The sequence below is a fragment of the Eucalyptus grandis genome, chromosome 3 (genome assembly GCF_016545825.1).
Source record: "Eucalyptus grandis isolate ANBG69807.140 chromosome 3, ASM1654582v1, whole genome shotgun sequence".
In the NCBI taxonomy this organism is placed as follows: Eukaryota; Viridiplantae; Streptophyta; class Magnoliopsida; order Myrtales; family Myrtaceae; genus Eucalyptus; species Eucalyptus grandis.
This window is the reverse complement of record NC_052614.1, coordinates 50950194-50972018: the sequence shown is the minus strand read 5'-3', so window position 1 is coordinate 50972018 and position 21825 is coordinate 50950194. Positions and strand designations below refer to the sequence as shown.

The 21825-nt window shown below is 38.1% G+C and overlaps 2 protein-coding genes across 4 annotated transcripts in view; both read right to left on the bottom strand.

The window, feature by feature from the left end:
- LOC120292216 (disease resistance protein RUN1-like) overlaps positions 1-20849 on the bottom strand; it is a 36013-nt gene extending 15164 nt beyond the window's left edge. Inside the window, exon 1 of the mRNA XM_039310421.1 lies at positions 20508-20849. Within this exon, the coding sequence (XP_039166355.1) occupies positions 20508-20638 (131 nt within the window). The 5' untranslated portion in view covers positions 20639-20849. The remainder of the gene's footprint in view (positions 1-20507) is intronic.
- Positions 14636-18028, bottom strand: LOC120292217 (TMV resistance protein N-like). Of its 3 annotated transcripts, none has more exons than XM_039310425.1 (3): positions 17069-18028; positions 16075-16403; positions 14636-15558 (listed from the first exon to the last, which is right to left on the bottom strand). In XM_039310425.1, exons 1-2 carry the CDS (start codon positions 17852-17854, stop codon positions 16182-16184), a joined length of 1008 nt encoding a protein of 335 aa, XP_039166359.1. In that variant the 5' UTR covers positions 17855-18028; the 3' UTR covers positions 14636-15558; positions 16075-16181. The 3 variants fall into 3 exon arrangements, with proteins under 3 accessions (XP_039166359.1, XP_039166358.1, XP_039166360.1); XM_039310424.1 differs by having other exon boundaries at positions 14636-15555; XM_039310426.1 differs by having other exon boundaries at positions 14636-15555; positions 16075-16356.
- Positions 20850-21825: the final 976 nt, after the last annotated feature.

Here is a 21825-nt window from a genome sequence, read left to right as displayed (position 1 = left end):
AGAGCATATGATATATCCATGGTTGAAAAGGTTTGCCGGTCGTGGCAAGAATTGCATTGTTGGACACCAGGTTTTTACAATACCAGCATGCCTGCATTGGTACTGTTCAAACTACTTTGAATGCAGGAACATTTTTTGTCACTCTATATCCCAACTTCAACATCGCCCTTTCGGATCCTCAGTTACTTTCTTTTATGAAAGTCCAAGTTCAACTTACTGGAGCCCCTCAAACTGCTGACTCTGTAGCTGCAACATTACATTACCAGATGGTTTATCGAGTGCAGAACCATGCACTTGACCTCAACTTCAACAATGGTAATGAAGATGCCTTGTTCATCTCCATGCAGAATGACTAGGCATCCTGTATCCACGTTCCTAGGCAGATCCCAAAGGATACGTTGGCCAAGCTCCTTCCGGAGACTTGGATCACCAATTACGAAAAACTACATCAGCACAACAGGCCTTTCCAGTCTATGGACTCAGAGTTCGTAAGGAAAAAAGATGGAACTGTTTCTATCAAATTTGGCAAGGAAAAAGAAGAAAGTCCTTCTATCTTCCAAACCCTATTCATGATTGAACCATGTGTTCCTCAATCCATTTCTGAGCCAGATCCAAAAAAGCATGTAAGACACTTTGATGGTGATGGACATCCTGTTCATTACTATAAAGACAATTATGGTCATTGTTTTTGGGACTCCTTTTGTCAATGTTCTTACTGTACAAATTCCCCCGACGAGGTAGATCCTTTTGCAAAATCTCCACTACAACGGAAAAGGCCAAATGATAAGATGTTCCAAAAGTACTTAGACGGAGATTCATCCGTTGATACTCTTGGTGAATGCGACAAATACCAATTCATGGTTTCTTATGCACCACCTCCATCATCAGAGTCCAGTACTACATCCCAAGCCTCACCAGATCCACCAAAAACATCACCTACTTCTTCTATCGCTATGTTTCAGGATACTGACTTTCCTCCTCTTGTCAAGGAAGGTTCTAAACTCTCATTCCCTGCTGCAGAAGAGTTTATCGATCCTCATGGCAGATACCGCCATGTTCCCAAAGTTCCTACTCCCTCTGCTGCTGAAGCTGTTCTAAATTGGCAATCAGAGACTTTGTTAGCACAAACAATGCCTTCAAGGCAATTAACTCCAAAATTGGAAATGTGCAACAAGATCTCCGAAGGTATGATGAAAGTACCAAGAAGATACTTTCTCAATTCCAAAGGCTTCACGCCTTGGAATCAGGACAACATCTTGGGTACCATTATCTTGAAAATCCAAAGCCAGAAATAGAGAAGCTCAAAACCCAAATCCAGCTTCTTGAAGAAGGAAGGTTCAGACCATTTGACCCATTGGCACCTCCTGTTAAAACCGGGTATTTACCCCCACCACCACAAACATCCATTTTTGCCATTATCCCAACAGATCCTTATAGAAGAGAGCCGGATATGCCAGAACTACGAAATCGCCTCAAAGCCCTGCAGAAGGAAAAAGGAAAAGAAAAAGCACCACCTAAAAAATCAAGCTCCATTGTCATAAGAGAAAACCCAGAACATATGATGCTATCAAATCCATTAGAATCTTTTCTAAAGGATTTAGGCACCCAGAACCCGACTCAATCCGGCTGAACAACCTGATCCTTCCAAACCAGAAAATCAGACTCTGCTCTCAGTAGAGCAAACTTCTAATGATACTGAAACAGAATCCTCAGTATCCTTTTCCTCCTCCTCATCCTTCTCAATTCCTACAGTCGATACCCTTCCCATTGCACCAGTTACTTCATCGATATTCATGGCTGACCGATCAGATGATGATATGGAATCAAGTTATTCTGACCTAGATATGGGTCAGACAAGCAATCCTACTCGACATACGTCCATTGCATCAAAACAATTCTTCACCATTGATGACATTCCTTATTAGAAATGGCCGATAAGGCTTGAAGAATTCCATACTTGGCTAAATACCCAGTCTATCACCAATCATGATATGAATGACGTCTTGTACAATTTCGTCACAAGATTCACAGGAAGCCTGAAGTTCTGGTGGCAATCATTATCAGAACAGGACCAGATTCATTTTTTGATGTCACCTAATTTCAGCCATGCCCTCACTCTCTTATATCATGTCTTTGTGGGAAAACCCGGTGATCTCATAGAGATAAAAAGAAGAGAGTTTTTTGAAAGACGATGTTGCTCCCTCCAAAAGAAACATCTCGATAAGCATTTTAAATTAATGCTTCAAACCTTTTATCAAGTTGGAGCAGACCCAAATTTGAAGCATGTTTTCCTTACTTCCATCCCGAAAGAACTATCCCAGATGGTTGAAAGATCATTCTTTGGAAAACAAAGGCGGATACAAGATATTCCCTTGGGAGAAATACAGCAAGAAATCCATCTGTGTCTAGAAGAATTATGCTTAAAACGCAGGATGGTGCAAACATACATCACAGATGACAAACGCCTCGAATCAGCCTGCTCCCGACAGGAGTTGAAAATTAAATGCTCCAAGAAAGACTGTGATGGTACATGTGGCAAGCATTCTCGGAAGAAGAAACACTACAAGAAGTTTTGGATAAAGAAATCCAAACATGGTTCCAAGCATTTCCGAAAAAAAGAAGAAATGGCGATACCTACGCAAAAGAAAGGATCGCACAAGCCACAAAAATCAAACCATTGCTACATTTGCAATCGAAAGGACATTTTGCCAAAATTGTCCTCAAGCGAGAAAATGTCGGAATCATCTAATCCATCATATTGAGAACGAAATAGGTATTTCTCTCGAAAATGATGATATTGAATCCTTATTCTCTCGCTGATGAAGAACCATCCGAACAAACACTTTGTGCCATTCCCTCTTACCAAACTTCCGGTGAGACTGAATCGACTCAAAATCAAGAAATTTTCCATATATCACCATCATCCCCGAACCAAACCTTGACATATTTTCAAGTCAAACTCACTATCCACACTTCCCGTTAAAATCCTTACATCAAAGTTCGCCAAACCTATCACTGTTATTGCTCTCATTGACACAGGTGCAAGTTGTTCAATTCTAGACACCAAAATTCTTCCTGAAGAATTCTGGACTCCCTACACCCGATATTTCAATTCTGCCTCAGGAGATACTTTCTATGCATCATGTTAATTGCATTTTAAAATGGAATTCATTTTCCGGAAAAAATCAAAAATAAAAATCAAGTCATTCAATGCATGTGCATGGTCAAAATTTAGGTTTCAATTTGTCTTTAAACGCAACCTCTACGAGCTCACTTTCAAAGAGGGGCAGCTGTTGACACCTAAATTTTGGCAACTCATTTATCAGATTAAAAATTAGGGTTAATTTAATTCCTGAAAAAAATATTAATTGCAAAACATATAGATTTAAGTTGCATTTATTTTGTTATTTGCATTTTTTGCATTTTATTGGACCGGTGGCGGATATATTCAAATTAGATGGATCAGGCCCATGAAGCGAACAGGTTGGCCCAAGCCCGTGCTTTTTAATAATTATAAATTATCTTGTGGGAATATAATATTTTAAAATTTTTCCGAGATATGAATCTTTTTTGGATAGGGCAGATGGGTAAAAAAATATTGCGATTTGTCTTTAAAAGATTTGGATTTAGAAATAATTTCATCTTGATCTCGAATCCTTATCAATATGAGATGAATTTTATTAAAAAGATTTGCGAAGGTTGATTTGAGGAAGAATTTGAAAATCCAATTCCTTCCCCTATAAAAGCAACCGTGTACGACCTGGGGAGCTTCTTTGAAAAAAAAAAGAAAGGTCAAGAGAAGTTTTGCTTCATAAAGAAAAAGAAGGAGAGAAAGGGCGTGCATGGAAACACTCCAAAAAGTGTTTCCGGCACACTTCTGTACGGAAAGTGTTCCCGGAACAAAAATGAACAGAAACGCGTTTGGTTGCGTTTCTTTTTTTGTTTTTTTGTTTCTGAACGAAATAGAAACAGAAAAAGAAACAAAAAAAGTTGTTTCTCCTGAAAGAAACACTTCTAAGGAACAAAAGAACAAAAATCACTCCTCTCTCTTCTTCTTCTCTTCTTTCTTTTCTTCTTTTTTTTTCTTCTTTTTCATTTTGGCCGGTCGCCGGCCTCGGCCATGGCCGACCGCCGTCGAGGCTCGGCGTCGCCGCGCGGCGAGGCCGAGCCTCGCCCAACCACGGCCAGGCTCGGCCTCGCCGTGGGCCGGCGAGCCTCGCCGTGGTGGGCGAGGCTGCCGCCCCGTCGGCCGGTCGAGGCGGTGACCGCCGAAGAAAAGAAAAATAAAAAGAAAGGAAAAATAAAAAATAAAAAAAATGTTTAAAAAATTAAAAGAAACAAAAAATAATAAAATTTACCAAACGTGTTTCTGTTCATTTTTTATTCTCGGACCAAACGTTACCAAACGTGTTCTTTTGTTCAAAAACCTTTCCCGGACAAAACACTTTTTTTTACTTCCTAGGAACAAAAAAAGAACAGAAACAAATCCATGCGCACCAAAGAGTACGAAGGAAGAGGGAGAGTGACGTGAGAGAAGGAAAAAAGTCAAAAGGGGAAAAAGAGAGAGAACCGTGCGTGGAGAAGGGGGAAAAGTAAAAAGCAAAAGGAGGAATAGTGTGGGGACAGGGACTGCTTCATCGTCTCCTTCCTTCGTTGCTCACGATTGTGCATCACCAGCCGGAGATCCACACCGCTGGGCAACCCGGAGCCTCACACCCGCAGCCACGAAGCCCGCCGGCACCTGAACCCCGCTCCGACAGTTCGCTCCGTCCGACGCCACGCCGCCACGCTGCGATCCCGCGCCGCTGCAATCTCACGCCTAACGCCGGTAGTCCGCGACTCACCTCGGCAGCCCGCACCAGCACTCCGCCGAGCCGATCCGCCCTCCGCCGCCCCACCGCACCCGATGACCACTCCCGGCTCTCCCCCGACGCCGAGCCCCACCTTGCGCCGCCCGTCCCCGATCCGCCCGCGAAGCCGCTCCGCCCGCGGATCCGTGACCTAGACGCCCGTGAAGCCTCTCCGCCCGCAGATCCGAGCCCACCGCAACACCGCGACCAGATTCCCGAGTTGCAGTCCCATTCGCCACCCCGCCGTCGGAGCCGAGCACTTGCGCCCGCGACGCGCCGAGATCTCGCTCGCCGCCGCTCCTCGCGACGCCACCGCTCCCCGCCGATCCGCTCGCGCTGGTCCTCATTGCCGAGCTCCGACGATTAACTCCCGGTGGCCCTCCACGAAGCTGCCAAATCGTGGAAGGAAAGAAGAAAAAAAACAAAAAAAAAAGGGAAAAGGGAAAAGGGAAAATTAGGTAGTTTTTATTTATTTATTTACTTACTGTTTTTTTTTTCTTTCTTTCCTTTTTATTTTATTCTTTTAGTGAAATTGTTCCCTTTAAATGTTGATTGAGATTCCAACATGAAATAGTCCTTCAAGCTAGGGATTGACAATTCGATTTTCGCGCCTGAAATCCGACTCGCAATCCCTTACAAAAATCGACAATCCAATCTCAAGCCCGAGATTCGATTCGCGATTTAATTTTAAAATTGGTCAACTCGATCTCATGCGCGAGATATGGTTCGCCAATTTTGGATATCAATCTTATCTTGTTTGATTTGCTATCGTCAAGTTGGTTGAGTCAAGTCTTATTTTCGTAAAATAAAAAAATAAAAAAATCTTAATTAGGATTAGGTTTGTTGTTATCTTGCATATTTAGGATTGCAATCTTATCATGAATTTTTAAATAAAAATCCAAAAAGAAAGTGCAATCATTTAGGTTGTTAGTTTTTTTGAATTGCATGTTTAATTATGTGTTAGTTTTAATTTCAATTTCTTAAAGAAAAACACACAAAAAATCATTGTGCATATTAGATTAGAATTGCATGTTTCATTTTAAATTTAGATCATCTTTTTTCAGATAAATTGCATTTTAGATTTAGATAATGTCTTAGTTTAAATTAGGATTTAATATGACTTAATCTCTAGTTTAAATTAGATAGAATCTTAATCTAGTTAGATCATTTCAAATTTCATAAAATTTGTCTTAGGATAAATTAGTTGCAATTTCTAGGATAGATTGCATTTTCAAAATAAAAATGTCATTTGCATGTCATATAGAATTAGGTTCATGAAATGCATGTCATTTTAGTGATTATTATTAGGTTCATTTCTAATTAGAAATTGTCCGTCATTAAATTAGATCATTTAATAAATGTCGTGTGACATATAGCTCGCGTATTAAATTATATGCTGCATGTTATCTTAGTTTAAATAATTTTGTATGTCATCGCATCGCATTGCATGTCATTAGAATTAGGTCATTTAGATTGCATCTAATTATTGCATTTCTTCATGTCATATAGTTTAGGTCATGCTGCCATGTCATATTAGATTATTAGAATGCATCGCATGATTTTCATTAAGAAAAGCGAAAACATAAAATTGAGTAATTGCTTGTTAATTAGAAACCATATCTAGGGTTGTTGATGTGGATTTCAATTTAACACTGCAGATGTTTTCGTTGCTTTGAGGTAAATCCTGCATTATTTAATTGTTTTCTTGGGTGTTAAATTGATGGTATGCGCACCTGCATGAACACCTCACATGTTAGGAAACTAGTTTAAAATCAATTCAAGCTGCCTGCAAAACCTTTTTTTTTTTAATAAAAGAAATGGTACCGAAAGGGCGTTAGAGGAATCTAGCGTAATCAAGTCCCCGTACCCTTAGTCTCTGGTTCGTGGGAGTAAAGTAAATCTCCCGTTACTTTACTAGGGTTTCTAATCGACCCACAAAAAATAGATTAGTGGCGACTCCTAATTAAAATTCAATTGCATGTTAACAATTCAAACCTAAGTCTCGAATTGGTATGGGCTTGGGAGAGCCCGAGTTAAGTTTAGGCTTAACAATCCATTAGCCAAACCATAGGTGGTCCAAACCCCGAAAAAATTGGTCGCGACATTGGTAATTCTAAATTACTGTACATATCGAGAAAATTACTATTGGATAGACAAAGTTGTTGTCGCTAAATACTTAATCGTATTTTGTGCTCATTTTCTAGTTTGTCACGTCGGCCGAATATTTTCTCTTACGTGTTCTCACCTCTCTTGTTCTCTTTTCCCAACCGAGAGCTTTTTGAATGTGTTCCTCAACTTTTTCTCCTCGGAGGAAGCTGCCTCGTTTTAGGCCCTGTTTGGTTCAGCTTTGGAGATGAGCATTTGGACTCTAAAGTCCCTTGGCCAAATGTAAACGTGTTTAGTTCGGTTTTTTGGGTGACTTTGGCGAGATGCAATTGCATCTCCAAGTGGCTCTAAGGGCCTTTAGCCAAATGCAGGTCCGGAGGTGTTTTGGGAAGTTGCATTTTGAGAATGCAAGTTTGGGTACTGTTCATCTTCGAGGTACTGTTCATCGGGCGAGGAAAACCACTACACGGAGATCGACGACCGCCGGTCGAGGGGTCCCGCGCGCCGGCGACTACCGCCCGAGGGTCGCCCGACCTCGGCGACCGTCGCCGGACCTCAGGCGACGTCCGGGTCACGCGACCCAGGCGACTAATGGCCTGGTCGCGCGACCCCACGCGGACGGTCGCCGGGTCGCGCGACCCCGCGACGCGACCTCAGGCGACCGTCGCCGGGTCGCACGACCTCGAGCGAACGTCGCGGGTCGCGCCCGGCCATCCGCCACCGGATCCGGTGGCGGACTTCAAAAAATAATACAAATGTTTTTTTGTTTTTTAAATTTAGTAAAAGTCCTTTACAAATGCAAATTTTACCAAACGGTATTTTGGCCAAAGTTGTATCCCAATGCAAATCTTACCAAACGATATTTGCATTTCGGAAAACCTCATTCACCCAAAGGTATTTGCATTTTGGCAAATGCGTTCCCCAAAAGCCGAACCAAACAGACCCTTAGTCACAAGTGCCACGTCATCTTGTCCTTTGCCCATTTGTACTTTATTAGTATGCCGCATCTTACTGAAGAATTCATTATAAAAAAGTCATGTAGATGAATGGCCGGAATATATCGCTAGAAGCATTGAAATGAATTGATTTTTCTTCGACGTAGAACTCAAATGGTTAAAAAAAAAAAAAGGTTACAACATTGAAAGAGCATCATACAATTATTATGATAGTCATGATATTCTTTCGTAGGTATTTTTCTAACCACGTTTATCGGCCACTAGCACGGCACTACGTCCAACCACAATCTTCAACATGACTGGATTCAGCCCCTCTGTGTCTCCAAATCAATTCTCTCTTACTCTCTATGCCAAATGTTAATGTATAGCTTAATAATAGTGAGGATGCAAAGTGATGGTTTTAAAAGCAAATGATGCAGAGGTGAAGTGGATAAAAGGTGAGAACGATTTGGTATTATACCACAGTCCATTTTAAATTGAAAATTTTAAGAAAGAATCTGAGATGGAAGGAAGGGTTTCCAAGCGGTGACTGGTGGCAACTGTTTGTGGGGGAGAGTACCCTTCAATTTATTGCTTATGAAATTGGCGAGTCTTCCAACTTGGGTCCTTTGACAAGTAAATTAAGAAAAGTTGTGAGGTTGAGTTATGACAAATATTGAAATTTCATAATTGAATTTTTTTGTCGAAATTTCATAATTGAGTTGGATATACATAAAATAGATTCAGAAATAGGGAATCTAATTAGGTAATCAAATTAGAAAAAAATCGAGTTTTTCTTTTCTTTTTCCTTTTCATTAGGAAGAGATATAACGGATGTTAAGCTTCATAATTGAGTTTGAAAGTGTTAAAAAAAAACTCAGAAGCAGGGAACCTCATTGAGTTGAAAGTACTCGGGAAAAAAAAAATCTCAGAATTGACTTTTTCTTTTTTCTTTTTATGAGGGAACTTAATTTAGTAATCGAAATTAAAAAAAAAAAAAAAAAAAAAACCAATGAGTCTTCTTTTTCATTTAGTTTTTTCCCATGCACTCTTTTCAAGCCCCGTTTGGTAAATGAAACTTTTAACTATAAATATTTTAATCGAATATTCTAAATCTCTCAATATCTACGAATCAAGTTCACCTCTACATAACCACTAGGACTCGCCCCAGTGGCCACCCTTCCAACATGGAAGAGGGAGGTGAGGGGTTCAAATCCCCATATTCTCAGGGGAGGATGGGGTGGGGACGTATAAGTTTCAGGAGTGGGTTTCAACTCTCACGCCCTGCAAGAGGCAGGGCAAAAGTCTGAGAGTGAGTATAGAGTAGGAAAGGAATAAGACTGACCAAAAAAAAAAAAAGTTCACCTCTACATGAAAACTTGTTGGGTCATCCGGATAGCATCCCCACACACATCATTTTGTCTATGGGAATTCAATGGGTCTTATATTTAGTCTCCCTCCACTTATAATCTAAGCTTTTTGATTGTAATTTTCGACAATTAGGATTTTTAGTCCTTCCCTCCGTTAATTTTTCACTTTTCACTATTTTTTATTATTATCACGACTCTTGTGATTTGAGTTCTTTTAATGTAAAACACTTGATGCCTCTCAAAAAGTATAAATAGCATGTAACGTATAATATAATTTTTCTTAATAAGTTGTTGAAGTTTAAATTATATGTTTTAAGGTTTGGCGAGAATGTCAATAAACAACTTTTTGCCCAAAAAAATAAACCATTGTACTAGCTGATAAAGAAATCAGCTGCAAATTTACACTTTAGATTAGAAGGTCGGTACAAAAATTCATTAAAGTGTAGTAGATTTCTCTTCATTCATCAGTACCGGAAGGTATGAAAAAGATAATTGATAAACGCTTTCAATCCTGAATCACCATCGGTAATGCTACTCGGCTCCTTGTTAGCGTTGACATTCTTAGTACATGCCACTATCCTTCACTCCATAATGTATACTATTTAAACAGAAAATCCAGAAAAGGATTTCAACTTCGAATTTTTATCCGAAAGTTTTTATACATCATGTTCTTTTTAAGATATATCACACCGATATGATATAACAAAATCCACAAATATGTAATTTAAAATAGTCAAGATAATTATCTATTAGCATAAAAAATTATTTATTTATTTTCTCTAAATAAAAAAATTATGTAGAAGAGAGAATTGTGTAATTTTTGTATATTTCTCTATGTTTCATTGAACCAAAATGAAGAATACATGAGTCTATCTATAGATTTTATAACATAATTATATTAGGAGATAATCAATTATGATCCATCAACGATATATACAACTAAAGGGCAATTATATCTCTTAGATATATGTACAATCACGATAAAGATTATAAAAAATCAAAGAAAATATACTAATTATCTCCAACTTCTCTCCTAAACTAATTTACTTCTCTCTCTAGGCACACTTATTATTTGTTTATCCCTATGCACTTACGTAAGTGCTCTCTTCTACTGGTTAAAAGGTATCCTTGACAACATGGATAATCCATCTAAAAATAGTTCAAACAAGAACCCTACAAAACATCAACTGATTATTGGAATGTGGTGCAAATGAATTTTGGGGAAAAATTCTAACGTAACCATACTGCATGAAGTATAAATCTTTTAATCTGAAATGAAAAAAAAAGGGGATCATGACATTTGTCGTTTTTGGGGTCCTAAAATGGATAATAATTTGCACAGCGGTTGACGAAATATTCCTCTCATATATATTTCCCATCTTCTAAAATTTAGCCACAAAAAAAGAGCCATTCATTTACGAATCGAAATTTTACATCTGAAAATGTCATATTATACGATGAAATATACATAATAATTCCATAAAGAACACTAATGGCCCGGGAGATGGGTGGAATTTGGCTCTCCTATCTGGCAATAGACTCTGGAAGTTATAACAGATTTTAGGGTCCACTTCTAATGTAGTGTTTGACCGAAATTTCAGATTGTCGAGTGCCTCCAGACTTGACACTGAACAACTTTTTTTTTTCTTTTAATGGTTGGGAGGAGTCCCACTTGCAGGAGATGGAGGCACGCGCGCGCGGATACAACACCTACCAGCAACCGTCGCGGCGTCTGGGCAGTGCCCCAGCGTTCATTATGGACCACAATAGTCGCCCCCGCGGAAGCCCGACAATCCGGGTCAAAGAAGGCAGAGCGGGCAGCTTCCATATATACGTAAACCCCTCAATATTCAAAGTTTCCAGACGTTCAAGCTTACCGATAGAGCTGTCGATTGTGATCAACTTGACACACCTAGCAAGTACTAAGACCTCCAAAGACACGAAGTCAGTGAAGTCGGGTGTCCTCGTCAACTTTGTACAGCCCGTTAACTCTAGAACTTTCAATTTTTTTTGTCATCTGCTGAAAAATAAATTGAATTAAAATGAATGAAACACGCTGATCATCTCAAGGTACATATCTGGATGGGAAAGTTAACCTAATTACCCTTTTTTTTTGTTTTTCTAATAATTCAGTAAAATCTTGCAGTAATTGTACATAGCACAATCCGATGAAGAAGAAAATGGTACAACATTGATTAAGATCATGAGTGCGATTGCTGACAAATTCGTGGATAAGAGAAAGCAGAAGAAATAGAAGTTCGAAATGGGATAATTGAAGACGAAATTTTTCAAAAATGGATTTAATCAAAATGATGCGATTCTATAGCTTCCCCTCAATTGAAGGTCATCCTTGCCCAGATCGCTGATGAAGGCTGCAGGAATTGATGTTTATAGAGAGGAAGTGATGGAGAGGCACGAGTCGATCTATGGAGGGACAAGCCCATCGAGGGAGGTGAGATGGATAGTGTTAGCGACGGTCAAGAATTCATGAGAAATAATTGATGGCATCAACCTAGAACAAGCAATTACTATCATGTGTCCAGGTTAGTTCAGGGTTATGATCCGAAACAAAATCGAATAGTCAGAAGCCTCAATTTTTTGTTCTAATTAATTTAGTTTGGTTCAAATTTCGATGGTCTTTTTTTATAGCCCTAACTCTTGGCACTCATTAACAAAATCCATCAAGTAATTATAGTTGAAATGGATCACGCAACTGATGTATGTACACCTAGGGCAGATCCCCAAGTGGAAAACCCCGACGTTGATAGTTCTCGCATACAACTTCTTTTTTTATTTTTGATCGAAAAACATACGTAGATTTCATTAATAATATTTTAGATGAGCTACATCCGAACATAAAATGTCCAAGAGACTCTATGGGGGATATTGGACCCAGTTGTTCGGTAAAATGTTGTTTCTCTGGGCTTTCACAATCCAGTCAGCAACTCCATTCGCATCTCTTCTACAATGAGTAATTTTGATGGGCCGAATTTTGGCTAAAAGGTCGTGGGCGCCCTTTGCTGATCTGTAAGATGGCTTATCACTTCCGCTAACTCAAACTGATCTGTTTGGATTTCCTAGTGTCTTCGTGTTCTGCACTTGGGTTCTTCTCCCTTTGGGCATTTCATGTTTCATAATAGAATAATAATTGGTCTCTGGCCTCTTTGTTTTGCTCTTTTCCTTTTGTTTTTTTAGACTAAACAATATTTGGTTCCTTTTTAGAGCATTGAAGTTCAAAAAAAAAAAAAAAGTTTTCCCAAATAATCATGCCGGATTTCGCATAAGGATGACCGAAACTAGGCCGATAAACCTTTTTATGCGGATAACATAGTATTGGTTGAAATAAATAATTTTAACCAGTGAGTTGTTGTAATGGAGAAATTATCCAATGTTAATGTTGTTCTAAATTTTTCAATTTTACCAATTTGATCTTAAATTTTTGTGCGAAATTTTAATATAGTTATTTTGGTTAATTTTTACAGGAAATCGCAAACATGATGGTGCTACGTGTAGGATGACCGGTGATGATTGGACCGCTATATTAGTGGCATCTAGCAGAAATTAACCAGAAGAACTACACGAAAATTTCATGAAAGGCTTACAACTAAGTTGGTAAATTGAAAAGTTTAGGAATGAATTGACGTCCGTACAATAGGTTTAGACTGATTGAGTAATTTTTCCAAAGCATACGTGTGCTACATAATCTTTTGTCCATAAACAGTTGACAACAGACCATACTGATAAGTTCCATTTCTTCATCTTGCGCTATTTTAACAAAATCCTATATCTTCAACTTAAATTCATGAAATTCCTTCTATTCATGATTCTAGTCACGACATAGAAGTGGACTCTTGCATTCACCTTCGAACAATGGTAGACTGAGTCTTAAGTATGGGAGATGGTAAATGAAACTTTTAACTATATATTTAATTTAATCGAATATTCTAAATCTCTCACTATCTACGAACAAAATTGACCTCTAAATGAAAACTCGTTGGGTCACCCGGATCAGCATCCCCTTTCACATCCTTCCCCCGTATATTTTTCACATTTCACTTTTTATTATTATCACGGCTCTTGCAATTTGAGTTCTTTTAATGTGAAACACTTGATACCACTCAAAAGTATAAACAGCATGTGACGTATAATATAATTTTTCTTAATAATTTGTGAAGTTTCAACTACACGTTTTAAGTTTTGGCGAGAATGTCAATAATCAACTTTTTGCCTAAAAAAAAAATTTGTACTAGCTAAAAGAGATATTAGTTGCAAATTTACCATTATTTAGGCTCTGTTTGTTTTGTGAAAGATGAATGATTTAGATTTTTTTTTTTTTGAAAAAAAATGAGCACTTGTATCAATTGCAAAAAGGAATGAATAAAAAAAAATTCATTGCTCGTGAAAATGTTTAGACATAATTTATTGTCGATAATAAAAATATTTTCCACTGACAAAATATTTTGAATGATGTAAGAGATCATTTTTGAAAATATATTTTCCAAATCATTCAATTTTCAATAAATAAACGGAGACTTAGTTCAACAAGTTTTTACACTTAAGATTTAAAAGGTCAGTACAAAAACCCAGAAAAGTTTATTAGATTTCTCAACGTTCATCACCATTGGTAATAGTAGTCGTCTCCTTGTTATGCTTGACGTTCTTAGCACATGCCGCTCCTTCACTCTGTAATCTCTACTCCATATGAAAAAAAAATCCAAATAAGGATTTCAACTTCAAATTTTTATCCTAAAGTTTTTATATATGATGTTCTTTTTTTTTTTTTTTTTAAAGATATATCACAGCAACATGATATAACAAAAATAGAAAAGATAATTATCAATTAGCATAAAAATATCATTATTTATTTATTTTCTCAAAATAATATATATGCATAAGGGAGAATTGTGTAATTTTTGTATATTTCTTTGTGTGTCAGTAAATCAAAGTGAATAATACATGAGTTTATTTGTAAGCTTTACCACATGACTATCTCAAGTGATGAGATAATTAATTATAATCCATCAACTATATATAAATTTAAATGGCGATTTTATTTAGTAGATATATGCACAATCATGAGAGATATAAAAAATCAAGAGAAATTTCCTAATTATCCTAACTTCTGTCATAAACTTATTTACTTCTCTCTCTAGGCACACTTATTATTTCTTTTTCCCTATACATTTACGTAAGTGCTCTCTTCTACTGGTTAAAAGATATCCTTGCCAACATGGATAATCTATCTAAAAATAGTTCAAACATGAATCAGACAAAACGTCAACTGATTATTAAAATGCGGCACAAAGGAATTTTGGGGAATAAATTATAATGTAACTACTATTACACGAAGTATAAATCTTTTATTCTGAAATAATAAAAAGGGGGGGGTCCATGACTTTCGTTGTTTTTGGGGTCCTAAAATGGATAATAATTTGCACAGTGATTGGCGAAATATTCCTGTCATTATATTTTCCCCATCTTCTAAAATTTAGCCCCGAAAGAGAAGCATTCTATACGAAGTAACTTACAGTGTAATCACAATTTGCGTCTAATAATGTCACATTATACGATCAAATATAGATTTGATAATTCCCATAAAGAACGCCGATAGCCTGGGAGATGGATGGAATTTGGCTCCTTACCTTCCAGTAGACTCTGGAAGTCAAACTGATTTCAAGGGCACACTTCTATTATGATATCTGACCGAAAATTCAGGCTGTCAAGTCCCTCCAGGAGCGCCTTTGTTTCCCCACTCCCATGTAAACTTAACCGGGTAAGGTTCGCCCACACTCCAGCCACAAGAGGCTTTGGAAGTATCTCTGGGTGCCATTCTATCCGGGGGTGCCTCCCTCGTATTTTCTCTTCCTGACGTCGCTGCTCTAGCCCCCTTGGCGGTGTAATCAAACGTATCAATCAGCTCCTGGAGACTCTCCTCAATTACAATGAAACGGTCTCGGATTTTCTCTTCCACGTCGTGGATCTTCGCTCCATTCGCTTTAAATTTAGCAAACGAACCGCCATCCCGAAACGTTCGATACGATTAGCATACGTGACAATCTGCGTTGAAGAAGGTAGAGAACCAACTTCTGGGTGCAACTTCCCAAGAGATTTACTACACCCCACTATATTCAAAGTTTTCAGGTGTTCAAGCTTACCGATGGAGCGGTCAATTGTGATCAACTTGACACACCAAGCAAGTATTAAGATCTCCAAAGACAAGAAATTGGAGAAGTCAGGTGTCCTCGTCAAAAATATGCAACCCGTTAAATCCAATACTTTTAGTTTCTTTGTCATCTGCTGGAAAAGAAATTGAATTAAAATGAAGGAAACACTTCAATCATCCTTGGGATACATATCAGGATGGAAAGTAAACCTAATTACCCTCATTTTTATAGTTCAGTAAAATCTTGCGGTAATTGCACATAGCACAATTTGATGAAAAAGAAAATGTTATAAGATTGAATTAGATCACGAGTGCAATTGCCGACAAGTTTGTTAAAGAAGTAGAAGTTAGAAATGGGATAATCAAAGAAGAAATTTTTCGAATAATGGGTTTGCTCAGTCTAGATGACTCATATGGTAAGACATACAATTCAATCAAAATAATGTGATTTTATAGCTTCCTCTTCTTTTTCTAATGTATCTAGTAGGTTGTTATCCATGCTAGACGTTACTTCGGTGAAATATTTTCTGTTCCTAGTGATATATTCATTTCATGAACAATTGGTGAAGATAGAAAGAAAGAAGACATAGATTATCTACCCATACAATGCTCTTCTTGATCTCTCAATACGTACATAGAGAAAGGTGTACCTGGAATTGACTCCATCCACCCCAGTCATCTTTGATGTAGCTATATGAAAGGTCTAGCACGACCAAGTTAGCAAAATGAAGATTCTCCACATAAAATTTATTATGCGTCACCTCCCAAGAAAGCCAAGATAGCTTTGAAACAATTTTCTCAAAGTTGCCAAAAACCCAAGGCCTTGAACTTTAAGGCACCTTAAATTCGGCAGAGCAGCTAATTCTTCAGGTACAATTTTGTGGTTGCAGCCATCGAAAGCTAATTCTTCGCGTACAACGTTGCAGCCGCAGCTGTAGCCACATGAAGTCAGGCTTAGTGCTTTTACATCTTCATTTCTCTGCCAATAGAGACTCGACATTAATTTGAATGCAGAGCACTTAACATTTTTTATAGAGCTATATAGAAAGGAAGCATGTGGACATTGGTAAACAATTTCCCCAATAGGAAACATACTGTGGCGCCCTCCTTTTCGGAAAAAGTAGACTTACATATTTTCGATCACCACTATTAACAAAAATTTTCAACTTCCAATTGAAATGGCCCGCCGTTGTTTTAGAATTTTCTTTATGCTATTTTTTATTCTAAAGAATCTATAAAAGCTAACTGCTAGGCAATCTGTTAAAAACTATGAGACTCATGAGACAAATGGACAGTTGAACAAAGCTAACTATAAAATAAAAGGAACGGATTAAACAAATTTCTCCGTTAAAAAAGAAATTATGTGTCATACCCTTCCATTTTACCTCTTTTCTCTCTAGTAGATCTGCGGCATCCTCATGAAACCACAACCTATAGAATCTAGAAAACGAAGTTAACTACTAGACATTCTGTCTAGTCTCTCTCCACTAATTTGCAAGATGTTTTAACCCAAACGTTTGAGAGAGAGCTATCTCACTCATAAGACAAATGGACAGTTGAACTAAGCTAACTATAAAGCAGAAGGAACAGATTCAACAAATTTCTCCAAAAAAAGAAATTAATGTGACATACTCTTCGTTATACCTCTTTTTTCTCCAGTAAATTTACAGCATCCTCATGAATCCACACCCTACTATATTTGCAAGGATATTCTTCAAGGATAATGTACCTTCCTAGATCTCGAACTTGGTCATGCATCCAAAACTCATTATCAACAATTTTTATCAATGACCGTAGGCAGAGGACATTAATTGCACTGTGGGGATGGTAATTGCAATCATCCCACATGATAACTGGATATGCTTGGTTCTTGTAGGTGAAAAAGCAAGCAATATCCAAAAATACTTCTTTTTGCTTAATCTCTAGTCCTTCATAACTTATCATTAATGCATCTCGGACATCCTTAAAAGGACCATCATCTAATTGCTTCAACGTATCTTCCCATAGCTTTTGATTATCACAATGTTGCTCTAGGGCAGAGCCTTGGTAGTAAAGATGTGAACCTATGACCTCAATAGCCAAAGGAAGCATGCCCACTCTACAAACAATCTCCTTTGCAAGATGATCATATCCTTCTAGGGGAGAGTCTCTTCCGAATGTGTGCTTACAAAACAACTGAAGTGCATGACCAAGTTCCATTCCATGAACTTCATAAGCCAAAATTCCTTTAGGTTGATTTGGGACTTCTTCACTGGATGATTCCACTCGAGTCTTCAAGACCTCTAAGTTTCTAGTGGTGAAGATGATCCTACTACCTGAACCAAACCAATCAGATTTTCCGGCCAGCCTTTTGAGTTGCTCTTGCTTGTCTAGATCATCTAGAACAATGAGGACTTTTTTAGTATGACATACTCTCTTGATCCTATTCATCCCATCTCCAGTGTCTTTGATGTGATCATCAATCACAAGACCCCCAAAACTTGCCAATAACTTTTTTTGCAACTTTATAAGACGATGCTGCAATGATTTAGGCCCATGCTGCAATGATTCTCGAACGTTGTTGAGGAAACAAACACCGTCAAAGTGAGAACATACTTTGTTGAACACAACCTTTGCAAGTACTGTTTTACCAATGCCACCTATTCCATGAATACCAACGAAACGTACACCATCAAAGTCAACATCCACCTTCTCTATTATGGCTTTTATCTGATGATGATCTTCAACCAAATTTTCAGGCATATCCACGTTTCTGGCATTAAGCTTACACAATACCTCTCCAACGACCAATTCAATTAGTTCTCCATGGCTGCAGCAAAGCGGGAAATTATTGTTTTCATCAATGACATGAAAGAAAAGGGTACAAATTTCTTCCATATATGACGATCTCTAGGTGCCTAGGGACCATATGGTTAAATAACTCAACCATTTCGGTTACTATGACAGAAATTCAGCATTATAATCAGTTGATGCAGGCGTTGATATTTCATGGAATGTCAATTAATTTGATGTATTTGAGATGAGTAAGATAACGCGAGAGCCAATGCATGTGAAGGAGATATTCTTGATGGAATGGACATACTAAGATTCACAAAACTTGTAAGGTAATTTTTTATTTCATAATGCTTGGATTGACTAACTGACATGCAGTGACATAAATTCCAAAGTTTATGTACTATTGAGCTAAATATATAGGATTGCGTTCATACAACAGTTGAATCTGAGATAAAACCTAAATATATTCGGAGTCTCAAGCAAAATCGAAAGAAGCACGACAGATTCATGATAGGTGAAACTGTTTCATTGTTTTCTAAGTAAATTTTTTTTTTTTTTTTGGGGTGAAAAACAACTGAACAGATTTTATTTGGTGAGTTTTCTCTAGGTCTATCAGACAGGTAATCGGACCGGATTCAGATGTGGTTCATTCAAGTAAGAGTCATCAGAATTTGTTCGTTAATTGGATCAAAGCAGATCCTTTTTTTGCCCTATTCTTTCCTTTTCCTCCAGTGAGTCCTCACTGCTAAGTGTAAATTTGTTCTATCATTTGCTAAGTAGCACCGACACCGACATGTGACATGTGACACGACACGCCGACATGTTGTTTCTCAAAAAATAGAGAATTCCGACACGTGCGTGCGTGCGTGCGTGCGTGCGTGCGTGTGCTAAATTATTATTTTTATGATTATTTCAATCAAATTAATTTGAATCAAATTCATAAGTAAATAAATAATTAAAAAGCCTATAATGAATTTACACTAAAAATATTAATCCGCCATTTATTACTATCATTCATTATTTCAATTTGACAAATTCAACTCTATTTCAATAATTCACAAAACTTGGAAAAAAAACAAGCTATTCATATTCTGGACTCGTATGTTAGATATGTTAGAAAAATAGGAAAAAACTTAAGGGGCGAATTGTGTATAACGGGAAGTGGGAGTCGAAGAGAAGAGAAGATTATGTTTTTCTTCTTTCTCAATTTATTATTTTTATTATCGTGTTCTATCTTTTCATATATATATATTTTTGACTCTTATTTATTGAATTTTTAAAATTGACCTCGATATCGGAATCATGTGTCGGAAACTCATATGTCAGAATTCCGACTCGAGTGTCGGAGAGTGTCAGGAAAGTTGACCAGGTGTCAGATTTTCCGACACGTGTTGACCAAGTATAAAAAGTATCGAAAAGTGTCGACACATGTCAAAGTGTCCAACATGACACGAAGGCTCCTAGAGAGTGTTGGTGCTCATAGGTCATCTGCCATATTTTTTTCTTTGGTTGGTAGCCGGATCCGATATCATTTATGTCGGCTCTAGCTGTCATAACTTCTAATGCAAAAAATGTCTTCAATTCTTGAATTTTGGGATGACAAAGTTTCTCCAAACGAGTAGTGTAACTATTGCGCTTATGAATGATAAACAAAAGGTTGAGGAAAATTACCGTCATCCTTTAAGTTCCCATCCCTTTAGATGTGCAACCTTTACAAGAGCATCCTCCCACCGCCTCAATGCATCAGAGCCGAACTTCTTCTTGTGCTTGGGTATAGCCTTCTTGTACAATTCAGTTTTAAGCTTAATGTCGTCAGGGTCCACGTCAAAAAAGATGGGGAGTATCTCTTTCTTCCCACCTGATTTTGAGGTGCATTCGTTCATGTGCGCAACCTCCCGCAGACACCATGAACTAGTAGCGTAATTCTTGGAGAAGATAGGTATGTAGATCCGAGACTTGTCGAGCGCTTTCAAAAGCTCACCACCGATTTCTTTGCCGACTCGGAGTTCTTCATTGTCTAGGAAGACATGGACTCCAGCGAGTCTCAATCTATGGTAAAGGCAATCAGTGAAGTTGTTGCGTGTGTCTGATCCCTGAAACTCAAGAACACATCGTACTCATATCCTGGCGGCACATCTTCCACGCTCAGCATTGCCTCTGGGCTCCTCCGGCTTTTCTTCATTCTCGTCAGTTGTCTCCGGACCCTGCCAATTATCATGAATCTGAGTTTAAGCCTTCAAGGAGACTTCGAAACAGGAACCCATGAAACAAGCGTTGGAAAATAAGCCGAACAGAGGAGAACACTTACAGAACGCACAGCATCGAGGCCAAGATGATCGTGATTAAAGCAACGGCTGCAATCAGTCCCATTTGCGGCCGATCCTGCTCAGAGCTGCAATCACCAACAAATCCCGACAGGACCAGCATCCGAAACCCCATACTCGTGCGATCACGCAGATCTCAGTGGTGTCCAATTTGCGGCGGATCCTCTACTGCGTTCACCAACATTTGAACCAAAGCGTGTAAGAGGAGCTAATTGTGACGGGATTTAGTGAAAGAAGATCGACTAATGCTTCTCAAGGACAGCGATTTTGGCTCTGCAATTGCTCTCAATAAGAAGAAAATACCAAGAACGCAGAGAGGATGAAGGTGAATTTCTGTGAAAGCGGTAAGGTAATAGAGGCTAGCTTTGATATGAGAGTAGGTAGTGCCATCTTGGTCGGCTGTCGACACAGTACCATTCAATCCGATTATGTCCTATCCACTTTTGCACTGCTTAGAAATGCGTCACGCTAGTCTAGGATCTCGAAAGATTTGTCTATCATCACAAAATCTCATAAATTGGCTAATCGAATCTGTGATACATCCGAAAGCTGACACTATGATCTACCTAACGACCGCCTAGATCCTTTTTCCAACAGAGTACACGTGAATGAGCCAAGCCATACGTTCCCAAACACTCCCAGAATATGCAAACCACTAACGTTAAAAAGCTCCACTGACCACTCAGCTGCTGGTCGGAGCATTGGGGTTGGAAAGAAAGACTAAAATTAATTAGTGTAGTTGATATTATCACAGAAACATCACAGAAATGTCAACGAAATTTCATAAACTTGCTATCATGGCCGAGCACAAGCACCGATATATCACCGAGCTGGGATTGTTAATGGTATTTAAATGTTAAGAATTGTTCGCTGTATTGTTTCACAAAAAATTGGAATTTTTAAAAAGGATGGAATTGATGAAAAAAATGAATTCTTGCTGATTTTGGACAGGAATATAAGTAAAAGTGAAGGAATTGAAATACAGATACCTGAAATTAAAAGATGTGAGAAAGGTAAAGGATTTCGGAAATCTAAACTGCTAGAAGGTAAATTTGCTAGAAATTTAAAGAGGAAAATAAACACGTAAAGAACGAAATGTTCTGTGATTGATTGCGTGGGGCTAATATATTGCCTGGGGCGAGTATAACTCACCATCAACAATTATTTGCAAAAATTCAGTGAATTTTTAATCTATGAATAACATCCTCGTACTATCTATAACCATTAATAAGAAGTTACAAATCCTAGACAGGATATCCTATAATTTAGTAATGGTTATCCACACAAATTTTAGATTAATCA

What these genes read in the sequence shown, in the direction of transcription:
- LOC120292217 (XM_039310425.1), bottom strand. Translation starts at nt 17,854, where the DNA reads ATGAATAGGATCAAGAGAGTATGTCATACTAAAAAAGTCCTCATTGTT. An exon ending in ATTTACTGGAGAAAAAAGAG is followed by an intron (nt 16,404 to 17,068) that starts GTATAACGAAGA and finishes CTCTATTGGCAG; the next exon opens with AGAAATGAAGATGTAAAAGC.